Genomic DNA, 27,753 nt, shown 5'->3' with positions numbered 1-27,753 from the left:
ATAGGAGAAAAAATTGTAAGTTGATTGTAGGTCAGTGATCGGGAATAATCTTTTTGACTTTCTTTTTTTTACCTCTAAAGAAATAAATTAACATGCTTCTCATTATTGATTAGAATAGTTTAAAATATTACGTCGTAAAGAATAAAGAAATATCTCTATTATTGTAACGAAAAGAAAAAAAATAGGGTAGTTAATTGGAATTGTGGAAATAGCAATGCCTTTGGTCTTCTTCCTACGAAACAAAGTAAAAAGTGGGCAAGCTTCTTTTGCTTTCTAACTTTAGTCTACCAAATTAAATAAAAGTTGCAGTTCTGTTCAATGGTTTCAGTCTCTCTCTCTCTCTCTCTCTCTCTCTCTCTCAAAATAGCAGGTTAGCTACTGCATACTCTTCCATGGAGTTTAAAATTTACTAAATTCTCTTCCAAATTTGGGTGTGTCTGCCTCAACCCCATAATACCACACTATACCTACTCTCCACCTTTACATAGGTAAAGTGAACTCTCTCTTTCTCTCTCTCTCTCTTTTGGGCAACTTTTGGTTATCCTTTCTATCAGGTGCTGATTAGTTTTTCCATTCAGTACCTGAATACTCTGCTGTTTTGTTGGCTTTTGGTTGCTTTTGTTTTCCCACTTTTTCAGTCCTTTGCTTTCCATTGAGCGTGAATAGTTTTTTTTTTACCTCTTCCTTCAATGCTTCTTGATTGAATTCAGTTTGTTTTGCAGTTTGGTTATATTTATCTTAATATAATCCTGATGGGGTTTCCTTTACAATATGTTTGGCTTCCCAGAAAATGATATTCCCGTGAATTTGGATTCCAAGTAGAAAACTTGGTGCAGTTCCCTTTTTTTTTTTTTTGGTATGAAGTTGAGATTTTTTTTTTTGTTTTAAATAATCAGTTGATCGGGTTAAAGGTGTGATAATTTTCTGGCATAATTTGAAGTGGGATTTAGTTAGATCTTTGTAAATTGTGATTTTTTATTTATTTTTACATTCAATGGAATCTTGGAGCTGTATTTCTGAAGGGAAAGGGTTTGTTGTATCCGATGAAACAATTTCACATACTGATTCACTTTCTAGAAGTAGAAATGGTTTGATGGGTTGGGAACTGAAAATCCCATGTACTTTCATGGAAAGTCAAGGTTTTGGGGAGTTGGGTAACTTGGGTTTGCCAGAAATGGTGGGCAAACATTTGCAGAATGATTCAATTAGAGATGTAGTGAGCACAAGTATTTCTACCCCGAATTTGTTTTCGGGTGAAGCCGAATCCTCTTCGAGGATTTCGAGCTCCATTGTGGACTCCAGCAGTAGGGATTCTTCACTCATTGATTTAAAACTAGGGAGATTGGCTGATCACAAAGGTGTTCATAGCTCTAAATTGTCTAAAGGAACTCCCATGTTGTCCTCATCTGAATCATCCACACCTACAAAGAGAATGCGTGTTTCGGGTGTGTATTCTCAGCCTGCCTACTGCCAGGTTTATGGTTGCAACAAGGATCTTAGCTCCTGTAAGGACTACCACAAGAGGCATAAAGTCTGCGAGGTTCACTCGAAGACTGCGAAAGTTATTATCAATGGCATAGAACAAAGGTTTTGTCAACAATGTAGCAGGTTGGTCATGTTTATAACATCTTGATTGAATTCACGTTCTTTGGTTTGCCACAAGCATTTTGCATTCTGATTTTTTGTACACTTTAGTTAAACCCAACAGGCTTTTGAATCGAACTGCTTTTCTAATGATATGGTTCTTATTGCTTGCTGATATAATATGTGCTAGCTTTTGACCGTACAGGTTTCATTTGTTGGGTGAATTTGATGATGGTAAGCGTAGCTGTCGTAAGCGCCTTGCAGGACACAACGAGCGGCGGAGAAAGCCTCAGATTGGGAGTCATTCTGGAAGAGCTGAGAGGTTCCCTCAGTCATTTGATGGTATTAATGAAAATTAATAGTTCATTTCTGATCCTTGATTGTCCTTACATTCGTGGTCCCCCCCCTTCCTTTGTCCTCAACTGCAATAGAAACGTACTGTCAACTCTTGTGCATCCCTGTCCTCTACATATTGTCGACCCTTATCGATGAAAATTTGTTTTCTGATCCAATTTGCTCCCTTGTGATTGAGGCTTTGAGCCACTACCGTGTCGAAAATCAAGCCTTAGTAATGGAGGAATGTGTCTACTGGCTGCATATTGCAGCTGCAACATTGAGCTGAAACCTTTTGCCTCGGCCTAATATACAATTGAAATTTATGCCGGAATACGTAAGAGATAGTTTCTTTAGGGAAGTCAAGCTCGTTGAACACCACTATGGATGAAAAAGCCTTAATAAGAGTCATCTTTTCTGTATGAAGTATGGTCATATGTTTTTGTTACGATTTCTCTAAAATTCAACTCAAAACCTTCTAAAGGACCCAACACACACCCAAATTGACGAAACTTGTGTTTAAGACAAATAATTCTAACTAGTTGGCAACAATTAAATGTTACGTGTTATTCTCACGACTCATGTTTCTTAAGACTCCAATCAAATTGAGGATGAGGATTCTCCTGTACAACTTAATGTTCTTGCAGTGTTTGATGAGAGAATCATTACTCCATCTACTGTTTTAAAGCATTCAGTTTCATTGCTTATTTTAAAGTATGCACATTTTGCAGGTGGCAGATTTGAAGGGAATATGTTAACTACTGCATCTTTTATCTGCCAGGAGATACTGCCTAGTGGCAATTTGAATCCTGAGAAATATGGAACGAGTGACTGGTGCAGGCGCCTAAAAGCTGAAGGCGGGACTCATTATAGGCCTTTTTTGGGGATGCCTGTTGCAAACAGGCATCTGCATTCGAAACCTGTCCTCCCTTCTTACGATATTGGCAAACAGTATCCCCCACTTCATGAAAACAGAACTAATCCTCAAAATGCAAGCATATTTGGTCAGAATGGTAGTCAATATCCACAAGATGCGAGAGGCCTAAGTTCCGGTTCACATTCTATTTTTCATGAGACCGCATTAGGAAGTCAAAACTTAAATGTTTTCGACACAGCTTCAGCAGTTCAAGGATTATTGGGAATCTCAGACTCTGGCTGTGCTCTCTCTCTTCTGTCATCTCAATCACAGAACTCTTCAAGCTATTTCTCAGGAATTCCTATTGCGCGTCCCTTAGTCATACCAGCCAGCCATAACTTCCCTTCTTCAGGAATAAATTCTGGAGCTGGCAATCACCTGAGTCCCATACCGCTATCTAATGGTTGTGATGATACTGACGATTTTGGAATCTCAGATGGGATTTTCCAAGGATCAGGTTTTGTGAACACAAAAGATCGTCTACCCTCTCAAGATGGAGCCACTATCAACTTGCTTCAACTGTCATCGCATCTCCAACGAGTAGAGGATCAACGGCAATCCATGCTGGTGAAGCAGGAAAATGATGCTTTCTGCTTTACTGAGAATCACTTAAAAAGTGATCTGCAAATAAGGTAAGTTGATGTGTACCACAGTAACTTTGAATTCTATCACGGTGGTTAAAAAGCCAAATGGCTGCCTTGCATCATCGATTATATGCCACATTGAACAATGAATATGTCGGAAAAATATATTTGGACTCGACTTGAGAAATATGTGTCATTAGTTTGCACGAACCTGTCACGTTGTAATTTACAATAATCTCTGCTGTATTCTCAGTCCAATTTCTATTTGAATTCATCATATTACTATTTTGGACTTCCTTTGATATCAGAGAGTAAATTATCCCGTCTGTAATTAGACAGGACGCGAAGTGTGAATGCATGTCGCAGTTGGGAACAAATCTACCATGGATCTCCTTGAGAGACATTGATAGTAGCACTTGGAGTGTACAAGAAAAACTACAAACTTTAAGTACACCATTTAGCCTGCCGCGAACTACGTTTGAGTTCTTGTATACGTTCTTGAATGATCGTCTTAATCTCCTCGGTTCTCTTTATTCTCTGCATTCTCAAGAAGTTTTATCGATAATAGACTAGAATACATTGTGAAGAAAGTTGAGGTTTCATCATAAAATCTCATATAAATTCTTGGATGGTTTGGTCCCTCATCAATGTGCTCACATGCTTCCTCACATGTGGCGAATTTTCAAATCTAACACATGAATGACATAAAATGGGTGACGTAGAGCACGTTGGTTGTTGTGCTTCACACGTGGGCCAACCAACTTTGATAACATGAAGAAAGCTGAAGTTTAACCATAAAACCAATTAGCAATAAGGGGAGTAGACCAACCTCTTATAAGCTTTTGCACAATTTCTCCCTTCACCGATATGGAACTTTTTTATCTTCACATCCTTACGCATTGTCTTGTAAATCACATATATATTTGGCTAAAGTTTCAAAGAAATTAACATAGGAACTAATCGCTGGCTCGGTTTACACTACAAGAATTTACTTTTATATTAACTTTGTATTTCTTTGGCAATGAAAGGTGGTGGCGGTTTTATAAACCTATCACGCACCGTCGTTATTTTTTTTAAACTTGATCACATAGTAACACGTGATTGATTTCAAATATCGTATGTTAACATCTTATTTGCATGCAAGTTATTCTCAGCGGTTCAACTGTTTGTGTTGACAAGACTCTTCTCACTGCATGGGTGGATGCCGCGCATATAGGAATATACTTTTCTGATTGTATAGTTATGTATCATTCAGAATCCAGATCTGCTTTTACCTCTGGCAATCCATAATGATTGAGTTCAAATTCAGCACACAAAGCCTGCAGGCAGAAGCAATGAGCAATAATATGGTATTAAACTTCTAATTTTGTCAGAGTTACATGCATTCAACTATAGTTGGTCTCATTTATTTATTAAAATAACTAGAGTCGCTCTACCTTAATTTTCAATCTCCTTTGTGTGGGAGAGAATCGTGGGCAAGATCGCTAAATTGGGCAACTCTCTTAGCAAGATTAGAGTGGGGTTAAATAAGATCAATGAGCCATTCCAAACTAATAAGGCTCTGCGAGGGTTTTTTTTTTTTTTTTTTTTTTTTGGGGTGGTGGGTGGTGGTATCTACCATTTGCTTACCCTTGCTTTCCAAATAAGTTTTCATGACTCGAACCTTTAATCTTGTGATTACAAAATAACATTTCTGTTGCACCAAGGCTCGCCCTCTGGTTAAATGAGACCAAAATATTAAAATTCTGTTTTTTGTGGGGTAGATGAGAGTGATGTTAGTCCTTCCAAGGCAATATTAAAAGTTTTTCTCATTTTATATAGTGTCATTGGCCTTTCTTTGGTCTTTTGCTTGGATCTATTCTGATAAGAAAAAGGATGTCATTTGCTTCTCAGTCAATTTGGTTAGACCCATCATCACAAATTCAAATTAGAGAAACAAATAGCGTTTGTGGTTGAGAAAGCACTTTTGGAGAAGGACTTGCTAGAAAAATGCATTTTTTCCACATTGAGCAAAAGGAATGGAACATAATGCACGTCAAACACAAGAAAGAAAGTGCTTAGTTACTAAGTAGAAAAATGCTTCAAAACTCAACTTTTTCCACAAGTTATCACACACCAAGTTTTGGATCAAATATTTAGGGGTTGGGGCGGGCAACAAGTCATGTGAAAGAGGTCTCATTCTTATGAAGAGAGAAGGGCAGCTCTGATACCAAATGAGACCCACGTGGAGTTTAGTGGGGTCAAAAAAAAAAAAAAAATAGTGCTTATATAATTACAATCCTACAAACATAGACGGAGCCACTATAGGCTCACTGGAGGTAAATGTCCTTTTATTTGAAAAAAATCTACATGTAGTTCTACACAGCTAAGTAATACACCCCAATTAAAATCCTTCAATGAAATAACATAATCTTGTTAATATTGACAATACCCCACCTAGGATTAATGACTGCCCCACATACAATGACCCGAAAGAAATTATAGAAGCGTTGTGAAATCAAATGGGAAGTTAAATATAAATGATAATGGGTTACCTTCAACAATTGAGTAGTCTAATTTTTAACCATATTTATTAATTTAATGTTACTTTATTGCTTGGAGAAGCTCCATTCAACATAATTTTTAACTTCGTTTCTCCCTACGAATAATGTGATCATAATATTCTACTCGTTTTTCTCTTTTGTGAGTGAGCTGTCGCATTGGACAACTTTACTCGAAAACTTTCTCGCACTCAAGGGCATCATGTCCGACATCAATGAAAGTCACACGTATGATGCCCTTAAAACCTTGAAAACCGCCGGTGAAATATTGCAATTTCTACCTCGACACCTTTCAAAGTTCAAACTTTGAAAACAGCTCCACTCGCTTACGAAATTCCGTACTTGATGTTGACTAATGTTCCAAAGATTCAAAACTTCGTTGTGCCAACTCATTCTTTGGCATCCCCACCAAGCTTCCATTATTTTAGATGCCGGGAAAGATGCTCGAAAAGTTGGCAAACGAAAGAAACAAACTTATCTACTTTACGAGAAGGAAGATTCAAATTTGATTGTGCAATAAGACGGACATACTGTCCCGACCAATTACCCTAGATTGAATCGAATATAACGAGAGAGAGAGAAAACAAACAGTATAACAAACAAAACTGTCACTAAGTCATCGTTGAATCGAATAAATAAGCTAACACTTTAAATTGTAATAGAAATACATATTCGTCATCATATTATTGTTCTAAGCTCATAGAACTGAGATAAATAAGAAAACATCTTCTCCGATCCGCCAAATAAATACTCCCGCAGCTCGAAACCAAGAGCTCGGGGAAAAAATGACGATCAGATTACAAACAAGCCCTATGACTGACTATCGAAAGCAATGATAATGTCAACAGAAATAAACCTATTTCGCAAACTTTGTTAGCCTCAACAGCCTTTCCTTCGATTGGGTTCAACTCATCCCATGCTTCGACCCATGTGACCATGGCATCTGCAAGCTTGACGAAGTACTCATCGACCTTGCCGAGTTTGGCCTTGACTTGCTTGGAGAGTTCAAGGTAGCAGCCCTGAACGGTGGTGCAATCCTTTGGGAGGGTCGCGGACTGGAAAAACGGGATCAACTCCTCTTGCCAGTAGATTCCTTTGTATTCCTTCTTAAGGTTCACAAATGGGTTGCTTGCCTTGCTATGCCAGATGTAGGGCAATCCTGTCTTCACTCCCAACCCCAAGTGGTCACAAATAACCTATAAATCCAACAATGACAACTCATGTGAGCCACTAAAATTCGAAAACACAAGGCGTGGTGTTTTGATTACAAAATCATTGCAATGTAATAACAAAGGACAATACAGACGAACAGGCTTTAAAGATATTTTGAGAGATACCTTCATGCACCAGCCAGCCCACATGTCGTCGTAGCGCCCGATTGGTTGACCATCACCCATGAGTCCGAAGTACATAGCAGGTCCAATCAACTCACGGTTGAATGCCAGATTCATGCCGCACATGGGGAAAAGAGTTCCCTTGGGAATGGTCAGGACTGCATCCACAAACCTGAAAACACAGAGACATTATAGTCAGCAAGTACTTTATAAACTCATATACACAATTTCCGATGGATGGAAAAAGGCGGAACAATGTACCTGGTGTTTCTCTCTAGGGGCTTAACAAGCTGGGTGGGAGCATCATAATCCGGAATGTTGAGCCAAAGGCCGTGAGAAACAGCGGTTGGGATACCTTCACGTAGACTGAAGGGGTATCCACGAACGAAATCTGCACCTTCACGGTATGGGTCGTACAGGGTGTTGAAGAAAAATGGAGTTGACGGAGACAGAAGGTTCTTGATATGCTGCTCAAGTGCGTTGATATCTTTGCCAGAAGGATCTTTGGCAACCTGCATTCTCACAAAGAGTACCATACTTAAGTTATAACACCTCAATTTCACAATAAATGAAGGGATATCGATCAAATCATAAACACATTAGCAGCACCATAACATTGCTAATTCCAGCAACAGTTCCAAATACACAACACCAGCTACTCAAACTACGAATACACGAAACCGAAATTAAACGTTTTAATCTTAATCAATATTTACGGGCTGAAACTTTTAAGCGTAAATCTAACAATAATTCGAACAGACTCGAGTGCAAGGTGGAGATCTGTGAATGTAGTAAACAGTATATCAATTAGCTCAGTGCTGAACCTAAGATTTACGCAAACAATACGAATCTTTCAAAAATTTCGCTAACGTAGAATCGCAATTATATAATTCATGCTATCAAACCGGATCAGAAGACAATGACTAACAAACAACATCTCTACACAAGACTTTAAGTACACTAACGGAAAGAGCTCATGGTAAGAAACGGATCAAACCAAAGGCAACTAAGATATTAAAATATGACTCGAAAGAAACACAGATCAAAGCAAGTAAAGTCCATTAACAAAAGTAAACGATGAGGATAAGTCAAACATTAGCAGCAGAAACAGATCTAAACAACAAACGCAACAGAATTTCATCACAAACTAATCAATTCGAGTCGAATCGAAATTCAATTGAACAACAAGATTTCGAAAACCCCAACAAAACCCACCAAGATCCAACCTTTTCAACTCAAAAATCAAATCCCACATCCAAAACCGCCCCAATTAAGATCCCAAGTTTTCGAAACCCGAAAGCGATACTTACAAAGCAATCGTCGTCGATGGTGAAGATGTACTTCTTCTTGGAGACCATGTAGCCGAAGCATCTGCAAGCAGAGTCCTTGAAGGAGATGCAGGACGCCTTGGGACCCAGAATCCGGTTGATGTCGTTGCGGTTGTAGAGCTCGTAGTCGAAGCCCTCCGGGACCTTGATCACCTTCGACGGGTCGCCGTCCTGGACGATGATGAGGTGGTACTGCTGGAAGAAGGGCCTCCACATCTCGAGAAAATCGAGGTTTCGGATGGTGGGGATGACGATGTCGAGCTCGTCTTTCAGCAGAGGGGTCGGGGCGACCTTGCTGTACTGCGCCATGGCTGCAGCTGCTTCTCACCGACGGAGAGCAAGAGAGAGGGAGAGAGAGAGAGATGGGTTGGAGTTTAGAGAGTGTTGGGTTGGAAACGTGGGAGATGTCCCTGTATTTGAAGAGGAATTTGAAGGCTGGTTGGCACGTGCGAAGAGAGGGCGGCACGTGCGAAGAGGGAGGGAGAGATATATTTGAATTTACAATTTGTAATGTGAATTGTTATTAGTATTTCAAAATTTTCATTTTACACTTTTTACAAGTAAATATTTCTAATTATAAAAAGTTTGGAATGCCAAATAAAATTTTTGAAGTGCTAATAACAATTTACTTTGTAATTACAAATTATAATTTTGTAAGGATTTTGATTTGGTTACCATAATTTGAGATTATGTGGGATTTAAAAGTGAACGAAGTACTTGTTTTGCTCTTGTGAAAATTGGAAGGGAATTCAGGTGGGATTTGAAATGTTGTAGAGAAGTAGATTTGGTCAAAGTCTATGAGAAAGCTAAAAAGGTCAAAAGGCAAAAATAATTATCATAGTGCGATTTATTAATGTTTTTAAAAGCTTAATTGGATAAATAGGCTCGTGGTAAGGTATTTAGAAAATAACTTCGTGATCAAAAGTTATAATTTAAATTCATAGTGTAGTTTAGTAGCAAATTTAGCCTAAAAGTGATCTCACTCTTTCTTTCACTTTTTTCTTTAGTCTCTGTTACTCATGTTTGTGATTTGTATCTTCACCTTCTTCATGCCTTTCTCTCTAGGTCCAACCATTTTTGCGGGTTTTCTATCAAAACCAAATTAGTAGGACCACAAAAACAAAAATTGAGTATAGCTAATTCCCCCACCCTCTCCCTCGCCCGGGGAACACCCCCTACCCCTAGCCAAGAACACCCCCCCCCCCCCTCTCTCTCAACCCCCAGTTTTTAATAGAGAACGAAATAGTACAAATCACCACATCCATTTGGGCTCTTTTCGTTTTACAGTGAACCATGAAAATACACACATTTATGTCTGTACAAATCAGAATCACTTTTTACATTTTTAGTATTGCTAGGTAGATTAATTTTGTAGATTAAATTTACAAACTAATTGTTGTGTCACAAGTAAAAAATAAATACATTAATCAACTCTTAAAGTAATATTGTAACTATCTAATCATCAATTTCTACGTCGTTTAGTTTATAAAATTTTGTCTATAAATTTAACCTCTCTAACGCCATTACTCTTACTTTTTCTATCAAACGTTACGAAAACGCTTTCAATCACATTCTATTCTTAAAACACTTTGACGTGCTATAACATCAAAGTAGCTCAAATCACGGCAACATTGGCGAGAAAAGCAAAAAATCTTGCCCAAACCCCAAGCATGGGTTAAATTAGGGGAAAACCCACCGAGCCCTGGTGGCATTCGGCAGGCGACTCCTTCAAAGTCGCCGGTGGCTCTCAGATCTCTGCACTTTTCTGCCCTCTTTTCAAATGTCAAATTCTCATTTGTCCTTGTGGAATCCAACCAAATATCCCACAAAACCGATCAGAAGCCGCCACCTCGCCAGCCCCACGCGTTCGCGACCGACACTTTTACAACCGTGAGTGAGAGGCCCACCGGATCCGAGCCTTTTGCCGTAGATCTCGAATTGGTAACAGTCTTTGAGGCTTGACTGTTGACCCAGTTGTCACTTTCACAAGCTTCTTTCACGTGAATTTGGATCCTCTCCGGATCCCCTTCCTGGGGATCCCGAGGATCAAGACACAAAGACCGTTCATCAAAGATCGTACGATCACAATTAAATATTTTTTATATTTTTTAAATTAAAGCAATCTCGTTTTGCGTAAAAAGTATTTAATTATGACCGTACGATATTTGATGAACGGTCCTTATGTCTTGATTCTCGGAATCCCCAAGAAGGGGATCCGGGGAGGATCCAAATCCCTTTCACGTTTACCCTCTTTGAAGGGGTAGATCCAAAATTTGAAATGTGGAATTTATTTACTAGAGTTTGGTCGTTAGTTGGTCCACTCCTAATTAAGGGTTTAGCAGTTGAATTGGTCTAGTGGTATTTAGTCTCTGTTTAGTCAACGGAGGTTAGGTTTCATGTTTGATTTACGTGCAAAGATGATGTTAATATAGTAGGTTTTGAGACTAGGCGGTATATTCAATTGGAATTTAGAGGAAATTTTATTTTTTTAATAAATTTAGGAATATTCACTTAGGATTTTGCCACTTAGTACTACGATTTTGTAGTATTCATCTTTACTTGGAAGTGAGAGGTCTTAGGTTCGAATCTCGTGGATGCGGATTCGATACTAAATTAGATTGCCCATTGTGTGATTTAGCCAAACTCCCCTCAGTGTAAAAATATCGATGTACTAAAAAAATTTTGAGTGATTCTTTGAAATTCAAAGTGTAGTTAATCTGGATTTTAAGATAGTTTATTAAAATCCTTAAAATTCTAGTATATTCAATTAAGATTTTAAAGAAGGTTATACCAGGTATATTCAATTAGGAATTGATTTTAAAGAATTTCATATAGTTGAGGAATTCGAGAAAATTAGAGAGATTTTATAGTGTATTTTAAGCAATCACAAATCTCACATCTCTTCCTGAGATTTCAAGAAAATTAAATCTAAATTTTATATGAAATCTTTGCAAATCAATTAAACTTCATCAAAATTCATGTATTGAATACACTCTCAAGTTGTGATTCCAGATAAACAAGTTTTATGGCTGTGTTTAGCAGTCTATACATTCATCAAAACTACGCCACTACAATTAAGCTAAGCACAACTAATTAAGCATCAAACTTATAACAATATTGTCATCACCACTTCTGTGAGTTGAACTTAAGACATTTTTCAATTGAGGAAAGACAAGTTAGACAATTGTCTTTAGATTAAGTGCAAGTTCATATTGTCACGTGATATTAACATTTTGCATGCTCTTATATGAACACATGAAGAATTTATACTCTATAGTATTAACATTATACTTGTTATAAACGTTTGTTGATTTTATCGCGTGATAGCATTCAAATATACAAACCTAATAATTTCTCTTGGTTAAGGCCTTGATTTGACTTCCGTTTTAACAGGTAAATAGGTATCGGCGGTACTGGTACGTAGCAAATGCACCATACCAAATTTTACCAAAAAAGCAACACCCCCATGATGACACACGGCGTTTCTAAGTTACAGTCAGATTAAATTGGAACATGATATATACTATCAGGATTTTAAGATAGTTTATTAAAATTGTTAGAAGGTATGTTGTATTCAATTAAAATGTTAAAGAAGTTTATCTAGGTGCACTTAATTAAGCATTGATTTTAAAGAATTTAAAAAGTTAAGGAATTCGAAGGTAATGGAGATTTTGTAGTGTATTTTAAGTAATCAGAAATCTCACATTTCCTCTTGAGATTTAAAGAAAATTGAATCAAAATTTTACATGAAATCTCTATAAATCAATTAAATTCTATCAAAATTCATGGATTTATAAATTCAGTGAAAATCTCTTAAAATCTTAATTGAATACACTGCCCTAAATTGTGACTCATGATGACTTGTTACAAGCTTTGTGGCTGTGTTTAATAGTCTATACATACATCAAGACTACGCCACTACAATTAAGCTAAGCACAACTAATTAAGTATCAAACATATCACAATATTATTATCGAACTTCTGTGAGTTGAACTTGAGCCATTTTCCAATTAGGAAAAGACATGTTAGACAACTGCCCTCGGACCAAATATACAGTCACGCAATATTAACCTTTTGCATGCTCTTATACGAACATGTGGAGAATTTATACTCTAAAGTATAGTATTAACAAATAATGCATGTTATAACACGTATGTTGATCATATCACGTTACAATATTTAGATAAAGAACCCTAAGAACTTCTCTTAGTTATGGCCTTGATTTGACTTCCCTTTAATGGTAAATAGGTATAGGTGGTACGCATGTAGGAAATGCACCATACCAAATTTTACCAAAAAAGCAAGCAAACACCCACATGACGAGGAACCAAAAACCATACCCCGCGATGGCTACACACATCCTTTTCAAATTTCAGATTAAATTGGAGCTTGAGATCTAGAAAGTGATATTCTTTAATAATACAAGCGGTAGTTAACGAGAGGAGTCGAACTTAGTATTTCGAGTATAAAATCACGTTAAATTAAACTCTTGTGATAAAGAGAAGAAAGACTTTTCATGCAACGTGTTTTGAAAAATACGCAACATTGTATTATTGGTACATAACGTTCGTGTCATGCAGACCAAGCCAACTTGGGGGTTGGGGCGAGGGCGCGGATCCCTACTTAGTTTTTTCTGAAACAAATATACATGTTTGTGACATTAGTAAGGTGTATCACTAATTTACTTGTTTGTGACATCAATATTAACTCTTCCAGTTGCTACTATCCACGTTGAAAGAGCCTTTTCAACTATGAAATTTCTGAAGAATGAAATGAGAAATTGGATAGGAGATCAATAGATGAATAATAACATGATTGTTTTTATCGAGAGGTATTTAATGATATTAGTAATAAAATTGTCATACAACGCTTTAATTTTTTAATTTATTATTGTTGTTTAAGGATGTTCTTGTTCATACAGATGTCTGGCTTCATCCTCGTCTCTGGACAAAGTGAGCAGTGTTACAAAACCTAGAAACTATAGACTAAGTTGAAGTGCACGACATGTCGCCAGGAAGGAAGATACTAGAGAAGCAGAAGAATCTTGGGATTGGCGACGTGAGGTGAGCTGGGGTTTGGGCCGTTTGGCTATATGGGAAAGGAAAAGAGCGAGAAACTTTTAATTGTGACGGAAATACAAGTGGTATATTACGTATTTTTATGTAAATTTATGAGAATATTTATTTTTTAAGTTATTAATTTTTTAATACACATATCTTATTATTTATATAGCAATACGTGATGTACCATCCCGTATAACGATAACATTGAAAAATCTTTCGGAAGGAGCAAATGGGGGAGTTTTTAACTTGCTACAACGTGAAAGAACGCGTTGAAAAGGAAGGAGATTTGCCAAAACACCACCGACAGGCCAACTGGCGCCCACTGCCTTCCAACCAAACACAACCCTCTGTCCATTTTTATTAATTTTTTTTTTTAGTTTTGTTTCCAAATAGTATTGATACTACTAAGTTGGGATTAAATAATTTAATACAAATATGAGATTAATTAATGCTATATTATATTGTTACATTGTATACCATGGCATGCATGATTGTTTTTGCTTTTAAACAAATGGGAATATGAGATACTTCCACTAATCTACTTTTGATTCATCATTAGTCTCTCTAACTATACTTGTATATCCCATCGAAAATCGATTTATCAATTTATTCTTTTCATTTGCGATTACTAATAAGTATTGCTGAATCGTAAGTTAGTAGCGACGTGAAATTTGGACTTGTAAACATAAAAAAAAAAATTCTCATTCATTCAATCGTAAAAAAAAAATGTGCGGAAGAGAATAATATCATATCCCTCCTATAAACATCATAAACAATCAAATAGGACTTTATCGTAGGCCTTTCCCACATGTTGAGAAGAGCATATATCCAATCATGAGGCCCATATTAGTCATGATCTTGCAACCCAACCAAGTTACCAAATCATTTTTCCTTGTGTTCTTGAATTTTACCTGTAAATATGGTGTTTGTCGACATTTTCAGACAAGTGCTACAGAACTATATACGCAGACAGAGATGGGAATTATTGGGATATGGCAAAATATGACTACTTAAGAGGGTCCTAGCTGAAGGTAAAATTTTATACTACGACATTTCTATGGTTTGGAAAAAAAACTTAGGTAGGAACGTCTGACCACTTCATCTGTAAACACCTCTTACAAAAGTACATACTTTTAGTACACGGTGTGAGAATTGCCCTTATAAAGCAGGAGACTCTCCTATTTGGTATTTATTGTGGACATAGTTCCTTCCAGTTGGTAATCGTTTATGCCAACTTACCCTACCATTCTAATCACCAAATATTTAGGAAAAGTATAAATTTCATCAACTTAATTCACGATTCATATCTAACTTCAGCTCAGCTGTCATGAATTTTTTTGCGTTTTTTGTTCTAGAGCAGGACGTACACATCCACATTCAAACCCCAAGGCCCACCGCCCGTCCCTCCATTTCAATTCCAAACACTGTTCAAATCTCAAACTATCTGCAGATTTGATGCTATACAAATGTCTTTTAGGCAAAGGACATCATGTTACATGCCACTTAACATGGTTTAGAAACACATGGACAGATGAAAAGAGATGAAAAGCGACCCAAAAAATAGTATGAAAAAGCTGAAGTTAATTAGTTATGCAAGTCACAGTCAGTATAGGCAAGAAGCTTGTGCAATCTATTGCTTTGTCCCCGGAAGTGCTTTTCCAAATGGTCCACTGCAGGTAGGTTGGGAATTAACTGCAATTTTGTGCTTCTGGAAAACTCCTGAATATTATTTAATCCTGGGTCCTAAGGATCTCAGCTGCAGAAACTCATACTTTAGATCCTAAAATGTAAAGAAAATAATGGGACAAAAGGAGAAGTTAAATTATTTGACCAATATTTTTGTGATTTAAGCAATACTCTCAAGTCTCAACAGATGCAGGAAGTTTACTTTTCATGCTTCAAAAACAAAGGAGCTTGGCTGAACTAGTTACACTTGGCATAAATTATGAGCAACTTTCTATCTAATTATAAAATTAATCAGTAGCTTGTCATCTTAAACCTGATTAGATGTCTTAAGTGATTGGTTATAAACTCTGAAAAAATGGGGAGATCACCTCATCGTCTGCGTCCACCTAAGCCGGCCGGCAGGATCAACATTGCTGCAACAAGGAACCTTCCATGCCTTTTCAGTTATTATATATTGCATACGTAGATACATTACTCATCTACATATAATTGTGTCGTAATCAAGTACATGAGAACTTGACATCTGTGAAAACCCTAGTACAAGATATACTATTTGGTTTGAGCTTGGTTGCTTATAAATACTGACATTTCAACAGTCGTATCGTACCAAATACATTGTACAAAAAACCCTAGGCAGCATACGGGAACTTAATCCATGGAGATTAGGAAATGTAAAAGGACAATGTTTGCATCTGTCATGTGTTAATATTTTCTTATTCAGGTGAAATTTTTATCTGTAGTTAGAACTCTAATTAGGAATATGATCCCTTGATTAAGCCTAATTGATTATTCCAACTCCCCTATTTTTTCGTTCTGATCGTATTTTTAGTGGCTTATATCCGTTTGATCCAAAAGGAAGCATAAAATATCAGATGGGATGTTGTTTCTTGGACTCCTCCAAAATTGTCAAAACAAAAAGTATATAGAAATGATTCAAATGAATGCCTTTTTTTATAAGGTAAATCATGCCCTTTTTTTTTTTTTTTGTAAGGGCAACTTTTTATTCTTTTTATTTATTTATTTATTTTGTTACATTTTTTTTTTTTGAACAGAGGATATTATCTATCCTAAGGAGAAGATGGTGGGTTAAGCCTTACAATGAGTTAGTAATAATGTGGTTCAAATTCGCTTTTAGCGAGAATCGAACCTAAAATCTTTCACTTACAAGTGAAAAGGAATATCACTATATTGTAGTACTAAGTAACTATTTTGTTACATATTAATTTGTTTATTTTATCAAAGTTGGTTTTTCAAGTGAGGAGCCTTGTTAGCTTAAGATCGCCTGAAAGATTCATGCATTTAGAATCTCTTCCAAAAGTTCATTAAAACAAATGCTTAATTATTAATAATACCAACTCAGGCTGCAGTGACAATAAGTAACAACCAAATGTACCACCCGGTCGCGAGGCCTGGGTGGGCATGGGCTAAGAAGGAGGTGATCTGATCAATAGCGGGAGCTCAAGCCACAGATCAAGGAGACTGCTCCAAGTTCAAAGGAAATTTTCCACACAGCTGCTCAAAAACTCCTTCAGTTATTGACTTGCTTCCGAAGGCTACATACAACCAAAGATTTTCTGATTGCTGCAAGGGTGGTGTGTTGGAAACTTGGAATCACTTGGACAAAACCACTCAGCTGCTGCCTCAGCGTTTCAACTTACCGTCGGGCGTTCAGGTACCTCGAATAAAATTGTAAGACCACCCAAGAATTTTTTTCTGCTTGGTCCTGGGCCGGGGTACACCTGCAGTGCTGCAACCATTGTGCCACCCTCAGTCTCCTACTCCGCTGATGGTCGTCGTAAAACCCGAGGACTGAGTAAGTCTATAAGCACTAAAATTGGATAATTTCTAGGATGCTTTAGATTTTAGCCCTTACAATTCATTATTTGTAGATAAAAACTCATCTATCTTTAAAAATCCAGTTTAAGCTCAAATTTAAAATTTGCAAATATATAGGAACACTATTGACCTATTAATGCAACTTATTTACACAATTACACTCATGCCACTCATACTTTATGGTCTCTTTTCCAAATTCCTAAATTTATGCCAAATTCAAAGTAGTAGAAAAAGTGAAATAAAATGAAAAAAGTGTTTGCATTAACCGTATCTATTGCAAACTAGAAAAGTAGTTTTTTTTTTTTTTGATATATTTTGTAGCAATTTTATCCATATTAATTGGTAGGTAAATTAGTTTGTTCCAATTATTTAAAAAAAAAATACTACACCTATATTATATATTTTGAATCAAATAACATTCCTCTAACTTGAAGGTAAATTATTTTCTATGTATTTTTATATGTGTTAGACACATTTTGTTGTTGTATAAACATGAGTGGAACATAATATTGTTGATTTTATACATCAAACTGCATTTCTTTTGTTACAGGTAAATTATTTTCCATGTACAAGTACTTATGTTAGGCAAGTTTTGTTGTTGGTACATACAATATTTTGTATCATTGTAAAGAAAGATATTACATTACACCCATGGTATAATTATTGTAGGTAAATTATTGGAAATTAATTTGTAGTTAGGTAATGAACATTTTGCATCATTGGAAATGAACATTTCAAAGAGTAGGTAGGTAAATTAATTTGTTCTAATTATATAAAAAAAAATTACACTACACCTCGTTATATTTAATTTTTCCAATTATTAAAAAAATTTATACTACACCCAACCAAATAACATTTCTCTAACTTGTAGGTAAATTATTTTTCATGTATTGTTAGAAATGTTAGGCACGGTTTATTGTTGTATAAACATGGGTGTAACATAGTATTTTTAATACTATGCATCGAACTACATTTCTTCTTAATATAGGTAAATTATTTTCCATGTATTAGTAAATATGTTAGACAAGTTTTGTTGTTGGTATAAACATTATTTTGCATCATTGTAAAAAAGAGATATTATATTATACCCATGGTATAATTGTTCGTAGGTAAATAAATGTACATGTAGATAATGAAATACAATGTTCTAATATTTTAATAAAAGAAGGATAAATTCAAAAGTATTCAAGAGTAGGGTGAAAAAACTAAATTGAATAGTTTTATGAAAATTCAAAACCTTTCTAAAAGAGTAATATGCAATAAATTTTTAACATTAATGTCTTTTTTTTTTCCTTGTTGCAAAATCATTTACTATTTCCTTACAATTAATTGTCTACATCAAGTATGTAATAGGGGTATTTTAGGCATGTGAAAAATGTAAAATGTGTGAATTAATATGAAGTTAATGAATTTGCTTATGTGGATCCTAGTTATTGGGTTTTCTTTGAGTAAAAAGGTTATGTAGGGTTTTATATGAAGAAAATTGAGTTTGAAGAGTTTCAAGTAGTGCACTTTGATTTCATACGTTTCAGTCTGTGGTATATAAATTACTTCAACAGAAAAATAAGAAACGGTCTCTCTAACAAGTAAACATTATATTTCCTTTTTTGGCAGTGACATGGAGTTTGACATGTAGTTACTCACAAATGCTAGCTTCCCAGAACCCTACTTCTTGTGTCCCTCTGCCATCGTTTTACAACCCGATGATCGCTCCTTCTCCATCTTGTGCTTGCGGTTGTAAGCATAAGGAAAATTGCGCGTAAGTAGTACCCATACAAGCATAATTTTCTTAGCCTGTTCAAATTTTTACACATACAAGTTTATATATATTATCTGCCTCTCTAACATTAGAACATATGCAGATATAATGACCCTAATGATTTAAGTGCGGTAAGCTCAAATACCTCAGTTGAGAAATGCATCAATCTTACTATGCACACATCACATGTGCCCGATATGAGTTCATTGGTATATGAAGGCTAACTACCGGGCGTGTTGACGCATGGGAATTGCAGTCACGAACTTCAACTACCGGATGAATTATACACAGTGGACTCTAGATGCTCAGCATCCAAATCTCGATAAACTTGCCAATGTCTCGAGCTTTCTCTATAAGCCACTCATTCATTACAACTCAAGTAAGTCTACAACAGAACTATAAAGAACAATTTTCGTACATTAGTACTATTTATTTTTCTCAACCCGTTACACTTTGAATATGCAGACGACAGTGACATGTTTTTTGGCATAAAAGATCATAACCACCTACTAACGGAAGCTGGACATGTCGAATCAGAGCTGACTCTCCGAAAGGACACGAAGGTATTCACATTAGAAGTTGGGCATTTCCATTCAAAATTTACTTCAGTGAGAGATGCCCCTTCCTGATATATCCATCCCTACCCAGCTCTGCTGATTCAAACCCAATGTCATCGTCTACACTAGCTACCCTTTAGCTTTCGGCACTACTACTAGTCTATTTCTGCTTCAGCCACTAAGGACGACATGACTCCGAAATCCAAAAGATGGTTTTGAAGATGTTCCGTCTTCATCAATACTAGTGTAAGGATCGGACGAGAAAAGATGGGAAATGTGTGAACTCTGTCACTATGTCTATAGAGTTGTGTAACGATGACTCAGCCTAAAATCAAGGGTAAACATGAAATAACGGTGCAAACTGCAATCAAAAGCGTATAACTGGTACTTGGAATAGTTGTAAACATACACCCTTAAAAATGGGCTGAGTTATCATTATAAATTAGGAATATTACTTAGTTGGATCATAAGTCAATGAATATAAAATGATAAGCAAAATCTCAAAGATTAAATCTAATAATTGACTACATAATTGGTTTTATATTTAATTATCTTTATAAACTACGATTACGGTTTAATGATTATATATTGACTAGTGTCCTTCAAAATTATACTTTAATTAAAAGGTTATGTGACTTCACCAAAGTGAATAGCACAGAGACCACCACACCTTACTTGGCTAGAGAGGATTTTTCTCAAACAACCAATCCTTAATGATCGAATCTTGTAGATGACGAATTCGATACTAAATTAGGCTGTTCATTGTGTGGCTTTGCTGAACTCTCTCTCCCCTTAGTGTAAAAATATCGATGTACTCAAAAAAAAAAAAAAAACCCAACCCTTTAATGTACTGCTTAGTTACAATGCTACTCAACTCAATTAAAATCTTATGATTGCTTATATTTATCTTTGCATGTTTCCATACTATATAAGTAAATTTGAGAGTAATTAGCAATGCATATAAATTATTGAATGAGAGCTGAGGACGAGGGTTGTTTCAGTTGGTAAGGACATGCTTATGGTTAACCTTCAATCCAAGTTCGATTCTGCCTACCAGTAGTTCTTGTTGGTGTGCGAGTTATAAATTCCAATGTAAATTCATATCAGGATCAGCTGGTAGTTAGGTGCCACATGTAAGTTCAGCTTAAAGTTATGGGTATGCTGTAGCACTGGTAGTGAAAGCAGCCATCTCTCCCTAAACTTGTTTCAACAGAAAACAAAAAAGTGCAGGCACGGTGGAAGTGGTTTTGACTGTACAAGTTAGTGAAAAGAAAAAAAGAAAACAGAAAACTTGCAATTGAAGCAATCCAATTGTAAGATGTTTTCTTGGCTAAAATGGGAGGCTTTTGAGCTCATATATATGATATATCACATCACATGCTTTACAAATATAATCTACGAAAAATGGTCTCCCTAGCATTTTTCATGACGTAAAGAAGCAACAGTGTTTGAAAAGAAAGTGACCTTTGGGCTGTTTTCTTCAAAGCATCTCAAAATCTCCCGCCAGCTTTTCACATCATTAGTCTTCACCAAAACTTGCTTCAAGATGCAGGAAACACAACAAAGATAGATAATTTAAATAAGGTAATATATATGTGTATGGAAATATCAAATAAGATGAAATATCACTTGTACCTAACAACCATTAGGTGAGACGTCTGCAGGCATTCACTTTCATTGATACAGTCTCTCCTCTTTTTCTTTTTAACACCCTACACATCTTTGTCTCCTCTTCATTCATCCCGTCCTCGCTGCCTGCCGGAGAGCGTGTGATCCGGTGAATCGAGGCCATGGAATTCAAAAACCAGGCCAACCAAACTCACAACATCCGCCTCACATGTTGTTCTTGGTCTTGGATGAAGTTCACGTTCTTGGCCGTGCTCTATTGCTTGGTATTATCGCCTGCTTGTAAGTTCTTGATGACAAATCCAACTTGAAAAATAGACCTTTTCTGTCGCTGGTTTTATTTGATCATTTGATGACTTTTGGTTTCGATTTGTGTATCTTTAGCGGCATATGATCCGTTGGATCCAACCGGAAACATAACGATCAAATGGGATGTTATGTCTTGGACACCAGATGGTTATGTTGTAAGATATCGTTTTTGAATTACTTTGTTTTTGTCTGTTGATCAAGAGTAATGATTTTCACTCTCCAATTTTACTACTGACGAGTGTAAAAATTACAATACACAAGTTGGAGTGCCAGAAGCTAAACTGAGAGTCTCAAAATCGCGACTCGTTGATTAAACTACAAATCAGATTCTTATCCTTTATTGAATTATGTTAGGCTGCAGTGACGATGAACAACTTCCAAATGTACCGGCAAATCTCAAACCCGGGGTGGACTCTAACATGGTCGTGGGCGAAAAAGGAAGTGATTTGGACAATGGTGGGAGCTCAAACCACAGAGCAAGGAGACTGTTCCAAATTCAAAGCAACCATCCCACATTGCTGCAAGAAAACTCCAACAGTTGTCGACTTGCTTCCCGGAGTTCCCTACAACCAGCAGTTCACTAATTGTTGCAAAGGTGGTGTCCTAGCGTCTTGGGGACAGGATCCCTTAGCTGCAGTCTCCGGCTTCCAGGTCAGTGTCGGGCAAGCCGGCACTTCAAACAAGACAGTGAAACTGCCCAAAAACTTCACCTTGCTTGGTCCCGGACCAGGGTACACTTGCGGCCCTGCAAAGGTTGTGCCGTCCACAGTCTTCCTCACGACTGATCGCCGGCGAAAGACTCAAGCACTCAGTAAGATTCTCACTCTCATGTCTCTGAGATCTTCCTACCTCACATTTTTCAACTATCTTCACAATTTGATTGAATTTACCTTGTAATGCAGTGACATGGAATGTGACGTGCACCTATTCGCAGTTTCTTGCCTCCAAGCATCCGAGCTGTTGTGTTTCCTTTTCGTCCTTCTACAATGAAACCATTGTTCCATGCAAGTCTTGCGCTTGTGGTTGTCACAATAAAAATACTTGTCTCAAGTAAGCCTCCACAACCCTATCCACACTATACAGATTCATCACTTGACCTAATTTTCGGATGCCATTCTTCTGCAATGCATACAGGAGTGACTCAGTGTTAGCACACAAAACAGGAATAAACACACCCAAAAAGGATAATTCGCCATTGCTTCAGTGCACACATCATATGTGCCCTATCCGAGTACACTGGCACGTCAAGCAAAACTATAAGGACTACTGGCGCGTCAAGATGTCTGTCACCAACTTCAACTATCGGATGAACTACACAGAGTGGACGCTCGTTGCACAACATCCTAATCTCAACAACGTCACTCAAGTCTTTAGCTTTGATTACAAGCCCCTCATCCCCTACCAATCTGTCAGTAAGTGTCTTACGATCACAAGCTTCTAAAGCTTCATTCCCTTAGAATTTTGCGTTTTGTACTAATGTTCGAGTGTGATTGACTGTAATCTGCAGATGACACTGGTATGTTCTATGGCATGAAGTTTTACAATGACCTATTAATGGAAGCTGGGCCATTAGGAAATATTCAGTCTGAGGTGCTTATGCGCAAGGACCAGAATACCTTCACGTTCAAACAAGGATGGGCGTTTCCTCGAAGAGTTTACTTCAATGGCGATGAATGCATGCTGCCCCCGCCGGATGCATACCCATCTCTACCTAACTCCGGCCACGTAAATTCTATCTCAATCATGCAAAAGGCAGCCTCTGTGCTTCTAATAATGTTTTCTATATGTTTTTCACTTTGATAAATTTTTAAAGATTGGAGTGATAAATGTGGCCGTGTGTGTGAAAATTCGGTACAGATAGTAACTAGTAAGCTTGTGAAACTGTAAACTATATCTGAGTTCGTATATTGTCACACGATTTTTCCAGTTCTGTTCGTGACACAATTTTATTCTTGTTTTCGATCTGTAGTTTCTGAATTCAACAGGAAAACAAAAATAAATCAAACGCTCATACGAATCTATGACAAAGCTCATTCATCAACTTTTGATTTCTTATGAAATATCATATAGTACTAACAGCATATTCACTTTGGATTGTTCTAAATAATCGTACAACAGTTAAATTTAAACAAAAACAGCGGTGACAAAGAATAAAATGTTAATGCGTGTAACAGATATCGAAACAGAATTTTGTAGTGACAGTCAAGGCGGAGTGCACCTGAACTGCTTGTATAGCTAGAAGTCGCCGCACTAAAACATTTGACCCCATCACTTGGATTTCCATAAGCCACGGGGTAACCAGAACTTGATGCAAAATTCTACCGTGTATTGAAAAAACAGATAGCTTTTGTTGCCTCACCCGAACATGCTCACTATGCATAAGCCAATAAGAATACCAGAGATGCGAGGACGGTCATGACTGGACTAAGTATGCTAATGATTCGTTTGGGACTGGCGTTAGGCAGCCATGGGTAGGAATCTGGAGGTGGCATGACACAGTTGTCTCCGTTGAAATAAATCCTTCGAGGGAAAGCCCAACCCTTTTCAAAAGTAAAAGTTGATGTATCCTTTCGAAATAGGAGCTCTGACTGCACGTTTCCAAGGGGACCAGCTTGCGAGAGGAAATCGTTATAAAACTTTACTCCCCACAACATGGCTGTATCATCTGTGCGCAGAATTTGTATTTCCAAATTTTATGTCAACAAAAGTCGAGAACTGCAGATATATTTCAAAAAATTGATAAGGGGCAAAGAAAACTTACTTAAGCCAACATAAGGAGTTAATGATTTGTAATTGAAACTGAAAATCTTGGTCAAATTATCAAAGTTCGGATGTTGCACGACAAGATTCCACAGTGTGTAGTTCATTCTGTAATTGAAATTTGTAATTGTCACCTTCACCCTCCAGTACTCCTTGTAATTGAGCTTAACATGCCAATGGACTCGGATGGGACACATATGACTGGTACACTGGACAAGAGGTGTATTAGCAGATTTCCCGGAACCAGATACAGCTGAAGCCAAGTATGGATTGTTTGGCCTGAAAATATTTGAGAAGAGAAAAGATTTATGATTTACTGTTACCGCAAACTCTGGCTTTTAGACATGAATAAAGTTCTGAAAAACTCGAGAAATCTTTTAGGAGGCATAACAACAGTATTCAGAAATGTATATGAATTAGAGAACTTACTCTACGCAGCTTCCTGGATCTGTAGCGTTGTTCTGACAGCCACACGCACAAGTGGGACAACTCACGATGGTTTGATTATAGAAGGAAGACAGCGACACACAACACGTGGGTGTCTTTTGAGCTAGGAATTGCGAGTACGTGCAAGTAACGTTCCAGGTCACTGCCACAAGAGGATATAAACGTTAGATAAACCACAAATACTCTTTCCCATGTTTTAAACTATTAAGACCATACTCATCAGTCGAAATGCACCTTTCAACCCTAGGAACATTCTAAACGAAGCTTGAAACTACAAAGTTATATTCTGTCCCTACGCTGAAACTACTCTAAATGACTTGGCATTCAACTCATTCATAAGCCCTAATCGAAAATATTCTTCTTGGTGGTGCCAAGGAAAGAGGGTGATTTTGAACTTACTCATGGCTTGGGTCCATCTCCTTTTGTCCGACGTTAGAAATCTCGTTGGTTTAACGATCTTTGCTATCCCACAAGAATATCCAGGCCCCGGTGCTTTCAATGTGAAGTTTTTCGGCAGTCTGACTGTTTTGTTAGTTGTTCCAGCAGCACCCACACTGATCTGAAACGAACTTATTGCATTGTCTGGGTCCTGGATCCATGATTGCATGACTCCGCCCTTGCAGCAGTTTGCAATCTGCTGATTGTAGGGGGTTCCTGGCAACAAATCCACAATAGTGGGATCCTTCTTACAGCAATGTGGGACGTTCCCCTTGTATTTCGAGCAATCCCCTTGCTCTGTTGCCTGTGCTCCCACCATGCTCCAGATTACTTCCTTTTTTGCCCATGTCCATCCCAATGTCCAACCTGGCACTTGTATATGCCGATACTGCTGGAAATTAAACATTGTAACTACAGCCTGCCATTCAGAAATACATATCGTATCAGAAAATTCACTAGAAAAAGGCAAGTAAAGGATTATATCTCTGGAAAATCAAGCTTCTAGGTGATGGAAATGATCAGTTTGGGAGTACTAAATCAGGTCCTCCATAGTATCGAGCAATGTCAATGAGTTAAACAGATATCTTTTTCTTGATTCGGTTTCAAGCAAACAATAAAAATCCAGGGCAGAATTTAAACAGATTATCCACTGCATCTCTTTAAAACTCAAAAATCTAACTTAAAAACTTCAGATGTATAACCGAAACAACATGTTGAGCCGAATCAAACTCAACGATATCCCGCTTCCAAAGTACCTAGTAAAGATAAAGCATGATCACATAAAAGGAATCCTCTGGCCAGTAATACTTACAACATAACCATCCGGAGTCCAACTGATGACATCCCATTTAATTGTAATATTCCCATTTGGATCAAGAGCATCATAGGCTTCTGCAAAAACATCCAACAAGAGACAGTCCAATTCATCAATAATCTCCAAATCGTTGACTTTAGTCTAAGTACATGATTTATTAGTCAAAATCTTGGTTCTATTCGATTTCTTTCCATGATACGAAAAAAAAAAAAAACAAATAAAATGATCAAGATATTTACGGTTGTTTCACTAAATACCAACAATCCAATTAAATAGGAAATATCAATCACTCAATGCTTCACCACTTCAAATTTAGAAACTAAATGCACAAGACCCTCAAACGTCACTAAGGGCTTGTTTGATACTCTACTAAAATCCAACTTTCTATACTCAAAAACAATTTTCAAGTTTTAGAACTTAAAAACTTGATTGGTATGACTATTTACAAAAACTGAACTCAAAAATATACTCTATTATCTAAAAATGTTTTTAGAGTTTTTAAACTCAAACTCACTCATTTCTTTTATCTCCCTTCTTCCCTGTCACTCCAAATCTCTCTCTTTTTCCCTTTTTCTCTTCTCCTTTTCTTTTACCCCTTTCGTCTCTCCTTCAATCCGCTTTCTTCATTCTCTCGGTTCTTTCTCTCACTCATTCCTCTCTATCTCCTTCGATCCTATATCTTCTTTCTCTTCCCTTCAATCATTTTTTACTTTCTTTCCTCATCTCTTCTCTTTCCTCCTCTCCTGCGACTCCTCTTTATAGATATTATTTAAAAATTTTAAATTGCAAACCAATCAAGTTTTTGAATCTTAAAGAAAATTATTTTCATGAAATGTTCATAAAAAATGTTTTGAGAAATGATAAAAATTTTCAAATACATACCAAACAGGCTCTAAAAGATTCACCTACCCTCCAACGATTTCTTCGAAAGTTCGATTCTTTCGAATCGAAAACAAGTTTTCGGGTAAATTAACCAAACCCCAAAAGCAAAAAACAAGAAAAACACTAAACAGAAGCTAAATTTGGAAACTTGAGCAAGTACTGACCTGTAGAAGTAAAAGTGAAGCAGGAAAGCAAGAAGACGAGCAGAATGGTGAAGCTGGTCAACTTTGCCATGGATCCAACGGCTGAGAAGCACTGAGGCTCCATTTTTTGATGCAGATTTAGTTTGTAACAGTGATGTTTTTGTTCTGATTTAACTCTCAAGATCTGCACATAAAGTTTAGAGAGAGAGAGACGGAGGAGAGAGGGAGAGATGTGGAGGCGGACAACTGGAGGTGGCTTTCTTTTCACATGCTAGTTGGTTTTTAAAGCTCTCACTCTAATCACAGTTTTGAGGAACAAATCGATGCAGTTAATGTTACTCAAAGTTTGGTCGTCTGTGTCACAACACGCATCATTAAATTCCATTTATGCCCTTTTCAGCTACGTCAAAATATGTTCGACACTTGTCCTCAAATTCAAATCTCTTCCCGTTACTCAACTTTTTCTCAATTATTTTGCATGAAAAAAGACTTGCATTAAACTAACATACACATTTCTCTCTATATCTATCTGTTACTCAATGATAAATGGAAGTTCTCCTTCTATCTACAAGAAAAAATTATTGCGTGTCTATGATAATATTAGCGTTCTGTCTCTCTCTTTCTCTCTCGTATCATGTGTTTTAATCATATAATGTGGGAAATAAAAAGAGAAGAACGTGTCATGATCATATGATAGAATATCTGTGTTAGAGTTGTATGACTTTATCTTTGTGTGGAAAAAGACATTACAATCTATCTCGAGAAAAATAAGCATATACCACGTCATATGAATTTCTCCTTTTGTTTGTTAGAG

General features: G+C 36.9%; 4 protein-coding genes and 1 pseudogene across 6 annotated transcripts; 3 read left to right on the top strand and 2 right to left on the bottom strand.

Annotated features, from left to right (window-relative positions):
• Nucleotides 1-275: 275 nt before the first annotated feature.
• Nucleotides 276-3,719, top strand: LOC103937943 (squamosa promoter-binding-like protein 6). Of its 3 annotated transcripts, none has more exons than XM_009347931.3 (4): nt 276-488; nt 723-1,608; nt 1,790-1,926; nt 2,649-3,719. In XM_009347931.3, the coding sequence occupies exons 2-4, from the start codon at nt 995-997 to the stop codon at nt 3,467-3,469; spliced, it is 1,572 nt and encodes a 523-aa protein (XP_009346206.2). In that variant the 5' UTR covers nt 276-488; nt 723-994; the 3' UTR covers nt 3,470-3,719. The 3 variants fall into 3 exon arrangements, with proteins under 3 accessions (XP_009346206.2, XP_048445678.1, XP_018500621.2); XM_048589721.1 differs by having other exon boundaries at nt 276-1,608; nt 2,649-3,517; nt 3,580-3,719; XM_018645105.2 differs by having other exon boundaries at nt 276-1,608.
• A 2,844-nt stretch (nt 3,720-6,563) lies between these two features.
• LOC103937933 (probable UDP-arabinopyranose mutase 1) lies at nt 6,564-8,960 on the bottom strand. The gene is made up of 4 exons (XM_009347922.3): nt 8,602-8,960; nt 7,553-7,803; nt 7,295-7,463; nt 6,564-7,153 (listed from the first exon to the last, which is right to left on the bottom strand). The coding sequence occupies exons 1-4, from the start codon at nt 8,926-8,928 to the stop codon at nt 6,755-6,757; spliced, it is 1,146 nt and encodes a 381-aa protein (XP_009346197.2). The 5' UTR covers nt 8,929-8,960; the 3' UTR covers nt 6,564-6,754.
• Nucleotides 8,961-13,623: 4,663 nt separating this feature from the next.
• On the top strand, nt 13,624-19,660 carry LOC103939608 (annotated as a pseudogene).
• A 1,590-nt stretch (nt 19,661-21,250) lies between these two features.
• Nucleotides 21,251-23,381, top strand: LOC103937916 (COBRA-like protein 4). Its single transcript, XM_009347898.3, has 6 exons — nt 21,251-21,428; nt 21,531-21,610; nt 21,810-22,266; nt 22,358-22,505; nt 22,590-22,867; nt 22,963-23,381. The coding sequence occupies exons 1-6, from the start codon at nt 21,311-21,313 to the stop codon at nt 23,253-23,255; spliced, it is 1,374 nt and encodes a 457-aa protein (XP_009346173.2). The 5' UTR covers nt 21,251-21,310; the 3' UTR covers nt 23,256-23,381.
• Nucleotides 23,382-23,474: 93 nt separating this feature from the next.
• LOC103937925 (protein COBRA) lies at nt 23,475-27,227 on the bottom strand. Its single transcript, XM_009347911.3, has 6 exons — nt 26,961-27,227; nt 25,912-25,991; nt 25,062-25,518; nt 24,645-24,804; nt 24,217-24,494; nt 23,475-24,120 (listed from the first exon to the last, which is right to left on the bottom strand). Exons 1-6 carry the CDS (start codon nt 27,061-27,063, stop codon nt 23,828-23,830), a joined length of 1,371 nt encoding a protein of 456 aa, XP_009346186.2. The 5' UTR covers nt 27,064-27,227; the 3' UTR covers nt 23,475-23,827.
• Nucleotides 27,228-27,753: the final 526 nt, after the last annotated feature.

Source organism: the organism of the source record quoted next, unplaced genomic scaffold (genome assembly GCF_019419815.1).
Source record: "Pyrus x bretschneideri cultivar Hongxiangsu unplaced genomic scaffold, Pyrus_bretschneideri_v1 Contig3, whole genome shotgun sequence".
Classification (NCBI taxonomy): Eukaryota; Viridiplantae; Streptophyta; class Magnoliopsida; order Rosales; family Rosaceae; genus Pyrus; species Pyrus x bretschneideri.
The sequence above is the reverse complement of the archived record's forward strand: the minus strand, read 5'-3'. Positions and strand labels throughout refer to the sequence as shown.